Source organism: Adiantum capillus-veneris, chromosome 2 (genome assembly GCF_014529385.1).
Source record: "Adiantum capillus-veneris isolate H3 chromosome 2, ASM1452938v2, whole genome shotgun sequence".
In the NCBI taxonomy this organism is placed as follows: domain Eukaryota; kingdom Viridiplantae; phylum Streptophyta; class Polypodiopsida; order Polypodiales; family Pteridaceae; genus Adiantum; species Adiantum capillus-veneris.
The window spans coordinates 130586542-130597508 of record NC_140932.1 but is presented as its reverse complement, the minus strand read 5'-3'; the positions used below and the strand labels follow the sequence as shown (position 1 = coordinate 130597508).

The 10967-nt window shown below is 42.9% G+C and overlaps 1 protein-coding gene across 1 annotated transcript; it reads left to right on the top strand.

The window, feature by feature from the left end:
* The first annotated feature begins 633 nt into the window (after window positions 1-633).
* Window positions 634-2243, top strand: LOC147463625 (uncharacterized). Its single transcript, XM_086529336.1, has one exon. The coding sequence runs from the start codon at window positions 837-839 to the stop codon at window positions 2094-2096; it is 1260 nt and encodes a 419-aa protein (XP_086385462.1). The 5' UTR covers window positions 634-836; the 3' UTR covers window positions 2097-2243.
* Window positions 2244-10967: the final 8724 nt, after the last annotated feature.

Here is a 10967-nt window from a genome sequence, read left to right as displayed (position 1 = left end):
TTCAGAAATATACGATTTTGGTTTAGTTTTACTGATAGTGATGCTACAAGCTTTTGGAAAGCTTCTCTTCTTTTTTGCCGTCTTGACGACCCTCTCAAGTCTCATTCATCCATATTAAGGCACATACATATCACTGATATATGCATTCTTTATCCCATCCAGCACATGTCAGTGTTTAGCCAATATTTTTTGGACTACATAAGTAGTCCTCAGTAAACGATTGAATTTTGGGTGCATCTCTGGACCATTGGATAAAGCTTGAGGTTTAGTGCCAAATGGCAAGCTAATAATAATCTTAAAAATGTATTATTTCTTTTAGGCCCTTGTGAGAGGGTGTTCGCATTTGTGTACCTCTCTTTTTAAAGAGGCGCATTGAGGATTGTGGCGGCCTCTCTCTCTCCCCCGCACTCATATAAACCGGAACTCATCGGATGCAGCAAACTTTGACACGTGGCACTGGAAAACCAGTCTCCTTAATATATAGTATAGAGTATAGATGGATATTGTAATCTAAATAGTTCATTGTTACCACATTTAAAAAAAAAATTATTATCACTTTCTATTTTTCTCTCACACAAAGAAGCCTCTTATTACCCTATGTTCTTTGCAATGTCAAAAGTTCAATCGTGGAAGTCTAGATGTGCTGCGCAGATGAGGAAGGCGAGTCGTATGGAAAAGCAAACCACTCTAAGAGAGTGTGGCGAAGGCGTAGATGCAGAGAGAGAGAGAGAGAGAGAGAGAGAGAGAGAGAGAGAGAGAGAGAAGAGGAGGGCGGGTGTGTGTGTTTGGTTGTGTGTGTGTGAGCACGAGGGCTTTGGGTTCTTCATCTCTAAGCAATGCTGGTGCCAGGCTGCAAGAAGTGGTCTTATGGATGCGGAATGTGTACATTCATCTTGATTTGCCTAGCCTACCTTTCATATTACACCTATCATGTTAACTTGTCCGAGGCTCGAGGGCTGGACGATCCCCCAGCAGTGGAAATTGAGGTGGAAAGAGAGGGAACAGCATACAGGTCATCTTATAGTCGCAGTCAGGAGGTCCTGCAGCATTGCATTCCTCACTTAATGCACGTGTCCCATGATGCATCTTTTCTGAGAGAAATGGAGAACAAGAAGCAGGCTTTAACCAATGAGCTTAGCTTCACCTATGGTGAATGGAAGCAGGCTTCTGGCCAGAAACCTTTGTTGCCCTTCATACCTACTTTCATGAATACATCCAATGGGCAAGCTGAGGACCAAGGATTTCAATTTATTTCTTTTCGTGTTACTGATGTCAACCTACCAAGTGGGTACTCTCTTCAAGGCAACATGGTTAATGTGAGTGCAGTCTTGCAAGTGGGATGCATATCGACTATAGTTGACAAGAGCACAGAAGAACAAGATTTTCTAGTGCAACCAGGCCTTACAAGCTTGAAGATTCGAATGGAGGGTGTATATGCTGAGTTAGAGACTGGAGAAAGGGTTTTCTGCATGCTTGGATCTAGTAGATTGCCTCTTCGCGGGAAGAGTGCATCACAACCTTGGGATTGGCTAGACTCCATGTCCATCGGCGGAAGCACATTTTCACCGACTTTAGTCGATGATTTGAGGCTGAAGGCAGTGGTTTATTTCCCTAGAGACCTCACTCTGATGTCTCGCGGGGTGTTTGGTAGGCTTGAGAGCTTGCATAATACCTCAGAGTCCCTTTACTTTGATCCAGTTGACCTCTTCTCTCAACTTGGTCCCTACTCTAACTACTATTTTGTAGCAGGAGACATGGTGAATGCTGCATGTACAGCAAGGGATACCAAACAGGGAGTGGATTGGCTGTCATCGAAAGTGTATCGGGGTAAAGAATTTTGCTCAATAGCAGAAGATCTACTAACAACTCAGTTGGTGGATGTGCTTTTCAACTGGAATTGCAGCTCATCCAGTGCCGCTTGCAACAATTTTGGCCCCTTTTTAGTTCCAAAGGAATTAAAGAGCTTGATGGCTGAGGGATTGAGTGGCTCACGGCTTCTTGTGCAGGACTTTCAGTGTCTGATTTCTGAAGAAAGCGATGAATCATATACTGCAAATGTGAGTGCTATAATGAAGAATGGAGGGTGTATATGCTGAGTTAGAGACTGGAGAAAGCTTTTTCTGCATGCTTGGATCTAGTAGATTGCCTCTTCGTGGGAAGAATGCATCACAACCTTGGGATTGGCTAAACTCCATGTCCATCGGCAGAAGCACATTTTCACCGACTTTAATCGATGATTTGAAGCTGAAGGCAATGGTTTATTTCCCTAGAGACCTCACTTTGATGTCTTGCCGGGTGTACAAATAATCAAATTTCTTTGGTATGTTCTTTCAAATACTTTCAAGTAGAAAATCTGTGCACCGCCCACATATGGGGGCGGAGGCGGAGAGAGAGAGAGAGAGAGAGAGAGAGAGAGAGAGAGAGAGAGAGAGAGAGAGAGAGAGAGAGAGACATTGATGTACTTTCTCAGAGTGTTTCCATCCCTCTTAGCCATCCCCTAAAGTTCAGGAATATTGCTTTCACAAATTATGTGGATATATTTTGCAAAGAGTCCAATTTTGTAATTTGCATCATGGTCAAGTATGTATTATCCATATATAGGGCTTGAGTGTGTAAACCAATGGCAAGACTGGCTTTGATTGCAAACATAAAGAGGGTGTTGCCACATATGGTATTTGTCTAGCCTTATCCCTGTGAACAAGGAGCCCTAGAGCATTGTAATCGTTCTAGCACCAAGCATAGGTATTGACCATTCAACTATAGAAAAGAGATGGTCGAAGTTTGCATCAAGGCTCGCAAAAACCGGGGTTTAGTGTGTTTTAACCATATTAAAATGCAAAATCCTATCTGGATTCCGAGCTTGCTTTGGAGAAAACCAGCAAAAATTGTACAAGTTTGTGTAAAATGCTTCAAATTTTGACCTATAAACATGAAGAGTTTTAAGTGTGACCTTATTTCTTTTGTTAGGAGAAATGTTTTTGGCAAGCCCTAGTATGCATCTCATGTAAGCACTCAATTATTCAGCGAGGTCACTAGACAAAGAAAGCATGCCTGTAGTTGTCAATTTGTAAATATATAGTCAAAGTGTTCAAGTTTTCAGTGAGATTCCAAGCTTGGTTTGTAAAAAAATCAATAAATTTCCCCCTTGACATCATTTGATGAAATTAAAACTACTAAAATTAAAAAAGTAATTGATGAAACCCTAAAATTAAAAAAGTAATCCCCAAAATTTTTAGAAGGCAAAAGGAAGGGTGATAGTAGAAATGCATGTGTCCACGTACGCGGAGGAAGATGAGCTACTATTTTTTCAAAAAAAACTAGGAGGTGAATCTTTCTAGTAAGGGCCATTTGCTAGTAAGGGATGCCAATAAGCAAAGGCAAACATGGGCGCTATGGGTACAACAACCGAGGTGGGGACATGGAGCAAGGGGTATGGCGAAGGCGATGGTGAGAGGGAGCGCCTTCAACGAGAAGGGGGAGGGAATAAAGGAATCTTGAGATTAATGGATTTACAAAAAACAATGGCATGGCAAGCCAATTGGACATCATGCAATGAGATAAATGCACGTGGATAGAGGTGAGAGAGAAACCAAAGCATCTTCAAAAATTCCACTCATTCTCAAATTCTTCAAAATTGAGCACACAAACTCCTTTGATACATTTACTTGCCTTTGTCTCTAATTATATGGTGCTATTTGTCAATATAAGGCTACTTTGTTATGGCTTGTTGTAGATAAATTGCTAGGTGAAAGCAACAAACAACACTAAGATAGGCTCCCAATTTACTAGGAAAAGAAAGCAATAATGTGAAGCTCGTATATTTTGAAGACTTCAGATATACTCTTTCTAGGTTGTAAGATTGTGCGCTCGCTTTTCATAGCTCGTGTTTGTGTTTTTTGGCCTACCCTTTGGGGTGAGGCCATAGTGATGCCTTCCTTTTTTTCTAATGAAAAAGAGAGTTTATTTTTAAAAATAAATAATTTTTTATTGGTTGCAAGAGATACAAGATACTTATTATAAACACAAGAAAATATGCCCGGCTCACGATCATCATTTCAAAAGATGATTTCGTTGGTCTTTTAAGGAAAGAAAGCTTCTCGAGAGTTTCGAGTCCCGACTTTCAAGGGGTTTTGATTCCGAAAATAAATGGTACCAAAATAATATCTGAATCTTAGTGTAGAACAATGCTAGGGAAAAGCTTTTCTTCAAAACTTGGCAAACTTACATTGTGAAACAACAAAGGTAAATGGACAAAATTTGAAGGTTTTTACACCAAATTACACTAATTTTTTTCAAAATTTTGTAGGTTTTATCACCTTCAAAAATAAGATTTAGAGGTAAATTTCAAAATTTGTAGGTGGAATTACCGAGTACTGGTGTAGATCTTCGACGGCCTATGAGATTTCTTAGCGACCGCCAGTACCTTCTTTCCCTCTCTCGCTCTCTCGGCAGTACTCAGGAAACACTCGATAGTACAAGCGCTCTCTCTCTCTCTCTCTCTCTCTCTCTCTGTGCGCGCGCGCGCGCTCTGGTGGATTCGACCTGCTCAATAGCATGCACATGATCCCATTGGCAAGAAGGTTGCAGCCTGCAACGAGTAGAATGTACTGGCTCTAAAGCATGAGGTAGGGCGTTTAACCCTACCGTGTAAGACTCGCTGCTTCTGGCCAGAGAGCAAAAGAAGATGTTCTTGATGTAAGCAAATGAGGACACACGCTCACTACCGCCTAGATAATGTTGTTGAGGCCTTGCTTTCTACAGGATGCTACGACATCTAATCTTTTGACATTTGCCTATTGTTACCACTTCCTCTGTGCAAAGCCTAGCCACCCGTTCAAAGGTATGCCATGGTGCTGCTGCAGTTTCCTCAGCACTCACGCCCTCAAGCCTGCCGAGTGTATGCCCTCGAAGGGGGGCCTGTGTGTGTGTGTGTGTGTGTGTGTGTGTGTGTGTGTGTGTGTGTGTGTGTGTGTGAGAGAGAGAGAGAGAGAGAGAGAGAGAGAGAGAGAGAGAGAGAGAGAGAGAGAGAGAGATGCAATACAACACAGATTCACTTGAAAATGAGCTCCACAATCTCTTGAGGCTCGAGCTGGGATTTGTTTTAGGATCCAGATTCCTTGCTAGCGTACGCGGTGCATGTCCTGCACCCTTTCAATTCCCTTGCCAGCATCCCTTTGTTCCCTTGCCATCACTCCCTCTTGTTAATTTCACTTCCCCCATCATCAGGGATTATATGTGCTCTTGTGTCAATCACCAAGCAAAACGCGTATCTCTAAGAGCCCCCGACTGCACTTATCGTACCCCTCTCTCTGTGTGTTGCTTCCACAGAAAAAGAGAGAGAGAATGAGAGAGATGTTTATTCTGTAACTTCTGTTTATTTTTTTATGGGAAAAAAATACCCCTCTAATTTGTGGAAATTCCCAAAATACCCCTCAAATTCCAAAAATTTCCAAAGTACCCCCACAATTTGTCATAAATTCCCACAATGCCCTTCAAATTTTTCAAAATTCCCAAAATATCCCTGGTTGTGAGAGTAAATTTTTTCGAAAACAAAAAAATTTGTAGCTTTTCATAAGAAGAGTGATTGTCTACCATACAGGATGCTAAAACTAAAATTTGAGTTGGTTATGTAGGCTTTGGAGATGAATTCCTTCATTATTTTTAGACACAATTGCCTTCTTTTTTGCGAGGTAATTTGCAAAAAATTACATGCTAAGCACTCAATAACCGATCTCAATTGTCAAACAAGAATAAAGATTAGAAAATCTTGAAGATTCAACGAAAATAGATACAAGGGTATTTTGGGAATTTTTTGAAATTTGAGGGGTATATTGGGAATTTTCACAAACTAGAAGGGTATTTTGATAATTTTCCCTTTTGTTTATTGTAAGGTTGTATGCAATCGGGCACCCCCTACTGACTTGCTGATGTATTATTTGCCTCTCTGATGTATTAATTTGCTAGATTTTTTCAAAGATGAAAATAGGGATCACTTAGTAGTAGCGAAAAATGGGTGAAAGTGCTCATATCCTTTCTTCTCTCTCTCTCTCTCTCTCTCTCTCTCTCTCTCTCTCTCTCTCTCTCTCTCTCTCTCTCTCTCTCTCTCTCTCTCTCTCTCTCTCTCTAGTCACGAGGACATAGCTGGAGATGTTCATGCTTTTCTTGCTCTCCTAACAGGTAGTACCTAGGGAAAGAGGGGCGGACGGCCTCTTTTTTTCTCCACCCACAAACACTGCGCTTTGCCTCCCGAAGCCTCTACTTGGCTCACCCAAAATTGCCATGAAGTAACTTGGGGCCTTGTGAGCTTTTTAGAATTAATTGCCTTGCACAAAAATGATGTTCCTTTGATGCGTCACATGCCCTCCCATCCCCACCCCCCCCACATTTTCTTTTGAACCGAGTATGACAGGTCACAACTTTAGGAGCTCTGTGTTCAGGGCACAAGTGCACGTGCACCATAGATATTATTGTGTCGTCTACAAAGTTCTTGCAGAGTAGTTTTATGTCTTGGCTTTTTGTCGAAAGTGCGGCACTGCAAGGGGGTTGGAGAGCTTGTGAGAGAGTGGTTGATGTTTCATGTTTTGTTTGAGGGTGGGCTTGCATTTGGTGTCGTAGGAACAATTCCAAGAGACATCACCGACATTTCAACTGTGAGATGAGGCATGCAAAAATTTTGATTGAGTGAAATTTGTGAATTCTATGTAGGGTTTTGATTATTGGAGTCTGCACACAAAAGGCGATGGCAATCCCGACTCGTCTTCATTGCTAAGATCCTCCAAAGTCTTGGCTTTAAGAGGTTCCCCGTCTGCTGGCAGCAAAGCTCGTGATGAAGCACACTCTGTTTCTCACTACCTAGATCCTCTTTATGCATGTCCTAGAGCCGAAGGTTGCAGACATTGGGTTTGGGCAGAGCAAGACAACAGGTCAAGGTGGAGGAGACCAAGCAATAAGTGGAGGTAGAGAAGATGAGACGCTCTCAATGGCATGGCCTTGGGCTATGCAAGAGAGGAAATACAGCAGGGTGCAAGGCGGTCGTAGCTATGGCGTAGAGGAGAGGCTCAAGAGCAGGGAAGAAACGCGCAGGTGCACGCGCGCGTGCGCGTGTGCGAGAGAGAGAGAGAGAGAGAGAGAGAGAGAGAGAGAGAGAGAGAGAGAGAGAGAGAGAGAGAGAGAGAGAGAGAGAGATTCTTCTTTTTCGTGACCCACAATATTTAATGGCCATAAGTTAAATCATTCCCCAGCATATTGCCACCATCGTCCCCTCAACCCCCTTCTCTCTCCTTTGCATTGCCTTGGCTGCTCATGTTCGGCCGCCATCGGGTAGATTTGATGGCCTAATGAGAGACACACAAGAAGATGTTTTGCTCACAGGCTCGTACTCCTCCGCCCACCAAAGATTGACCGTCTCAATTGCACTAGTATCAACCTTTGTAACTCCTCAACCTCTACATCCCTCATAGGATCAATCACAACCCTCATGGCTGCCCTTTGACAAGGGGGTTGTGTGTCAAAGGAAAAGGCAATGAGAGGGCTTGGCAGACGGTGTGGACATGAGCTAAAAGTCAATATAGCAAGAGAGAGTTGACATCGTCAGGTTGGCTGGTGATAGCAATCTCTCCATAGCAGATTCTGCATTAGGAAAAAAATGGACTCTCCATGGGCCTTGTAAGAATCCCTAATTTAAAGGAAGCCTGCCAAGATTAAGGGGGACAAAGGCTTTGAATTAGGCTATTTTGGTAGGGTCTCCTCCACCTTTGACCCCTAAAAATGTAGGGGGAAGGGGGGGGCGGGGGGGGTAACCATTTAAAAAGTAGGGAAGGGGGGGTAAACCATTTGAAAAGTAGGGGGTAGGGGTCTTCTCTCTCTAACTTTTTGGCCAACTTGTAAGTGGCCTCTTAACTCTCCCATGCCACCTAAGCAAATCCGTGGGTCAAAGAGGTCAAAAAAATGACTTTTTTCAAAAACTTTCAAAAAAACTCTATTCCCCCCTAAAAAGTACCCCCAACATATACACATAATAAAAAAAAAAGATTTTTAAGTTAAATTACTCAAAATTCAACATTTTTTGACTCCCTCCAAACTTTTAGGAAATTCCCCCCAAAATTGAAAACTTTCCCTCCTAATCTAAGTTCCTCTCCTACACCCATCCCCCTTGCATCTGCACCTGCTGCTGCACCTACACACCCATCTCTCCATCCTTCAAGCTCCATCTCTCCATCCTACAAGCTCTATCTCTCCATCCTTCAAACTCCATCTCTCCATCCTACAAGCTCTATCTCTCCATCCTTCAAGCTCCATCTCTCGATCCATCCTACAATGCTTCTTGACGACGTGACCAATGTCCCAACAAGCTCTTCATGCGGTAGGTCTCCGGGGCTTTTCCTACGCCTACCTCAAGAGTATGTTCCGACAAAGAAAACATGCTTGGGTACATTACCTTCAGCCAACGAACGCCGCGCTCAAGGGGAGAAGAATGTGGATCTCTGGACAGACGGATGCTTGTATCCAAAGGATCCTTCTCTCAATGTTCATCCGTCTTTTACAAACATTCCATCACTGTTGCAATACGTTGGAAATGGAGAGCAAGGTTTGTTGGGCTATTGCAAGAGACTCAACAAACACGAGATTGCGCAGTCCGAGATCTACTTGCGTCATTGGCAGTTGCTCAATGGGAGTTTCCACAATCTTCAAGATCAGATGCAAACAGCTACTAGTGCGCTTGAGGAGGCAAAGAGCACCATCACAACCAAGGAAAATGTAATTAAAAAGCTTGAGGATACTCTTTCACACATGAAGAGTACTGCCATGGGAGGTAGGGTGAGGAAACGAGAGTTGTCCAAAATTCAGACTCTTGCACCACGTGGAGGTGCAAGAAAACGAAGGGTACAACTATGAGGTAACATGTTCTGTCCCTCATGTTGTTTAAGTCTAATACGGCTCATCATTGTTGTTTTGGGCAATAGGAACTTCGTCCAAGAAACGTGCGGCGGCGAGAATGCGGAAGCTAGGGCTACTTTACTTCGTTCTTGTTTCAACAAAGAGAATTTTATTGGGATGCTTGATGCTCCAGAGGCAAAACACTTGAAAGACGCAATCACTAAGAGAGTTCTTAGTGATTTTTCTAACATTGTCACTAATCTAGATGTTCAGGATATTTGTGATGCTGTTGGGGTTAGTACCAAGGGCTATCAAGCAATACATCAAGTGTTAAAAGATGCATTAAGAAGTCGAGGAGTCACGGAAAACCTATTCCCACTTCCTCACAAAGTGCAGATTGCCAAGAAGGTGTCAAATGAAGATGTTGTTCACCAATTAGGGGACTACTTATATATTGAAGACACGATGCCTCTTCAGTCGCTCCGTAGCAAATCACAAGGAAGGAAGGGAAGCGGTGTTGTTTCTAACAGTGTGTTGCGGACCGAAGGGTTTGTTTACACCAAATTCAACAATATCTTTGTGGACTTGATATGATTACAGCAGTCCATGGCTGTTTTCTACAATTTGAGTGATGCAGGTTAGTTTAGAGTTGCCTACATGCTCTATGATGTGTCATAACAAGCATTCTGAGGCTTTATGTTGTTGGCAGTTCTTGAAGGCAAGCTTGTGTTCGTGCTGAAGTTGGATGAGTGTGTAATTGTTAAAGGGAGAAAGTTGGAGAGAATGAGCATCACGCTTATGAATGAAGCCCTAGCTTATGCCAAGCAATCTTGCAGTTCGAGTGAAGCGACAAAGCCCTCTTTTAGTGTGCAATCAGAGAAGGATATATGGTGGCTTGGTGCAATTGAAGTTCCGAAAGAGACACATGAAGTCCTTGCATGGATTTTCAATAGAATCCCATGGGTCACAGAGGTCATTAAAGCTCAAATAAACGGTGAGAAGCTCATGGTTCCAGGACGTGGGGAGTTTGATGTTGAATGGCATTTAGGTGGTGATCTAAAGACCATAAAGTGCATGCTTGGATGCAAACAAGGTGCAAATTCTTTACTTCCTGTCCATTCTGTACGAAAGGGCACAAGACAAGTCGAGCAACTCAAGTGGAAGGTCAGGACGAAGATAATGATGACCATATAAATAGGGAGTGGCAAACTTCGGTTCTTTCATGTGATATGTTGCAGGTGCCCAATAGGGATAGCAAAGATTCTGGGTGGAACCCCATAATTCCTTTCTCCCTCAACAATGTTCACTTTTGTACATTGCATGCGTTTATGTGAATATTTGATAGGATCCTAAAGCATCACATTGATTATGCTTTCACAATGAAGCCCCATCAACGGTCAAAAGACTCCTTGCAGGGGGTGGAGACGCTCCTTAATGAGATTGGATGTCACTGATCAAGGGTGAACATTGTAGCAGAGACTTGTAGGGAGAAGACATATGAGGTGGCACAGAAGGTTTCCATGAATGGAGCCAAGGCACGTCGATTTTTCAAGAAGATATCAAAGTCTCCAATGCAGGTATCCAAGGCAAGTGTCGATCTAGCAAGTGAGAAGCGGTGGGAGTTGTGGAAAGATTTGTGTTCATGCACGACGGACAAAGATCCCAATGTGGAGGTTGCTAACCAACGCAAGCTAGTATGGTCATCCTTTCAAAAGGTTGTGCAATTGATGAATCTTTCAAGCACCACCGTTGAGCAGCGAGAGGAGTTCAAGAAGGTGCTTTATGAATTCACAAAGGCCGCTAAGGACGGATGGTCTGAAAGCAAGATTACACACTACATGGTTTGTTTTAACAGACTTAATACATATGCAATGTTTGAAAATGCAACTTTTCTATTCGCTTATCTCCTTTTTGGTTGTTTTAGCACATTCTCTATGCGCATGGTGCATACTTCATGGACCGCTATGGTTCGCTTGATATATGGAGTACACAAGGCATGGAGAAGTCCCACTATCGAGCAAAAGGAGTCTATTTCAAGAATACTCGGCATGGTGGTGGTAGTTCACACTCCAACTACCTCCAAGAGATGT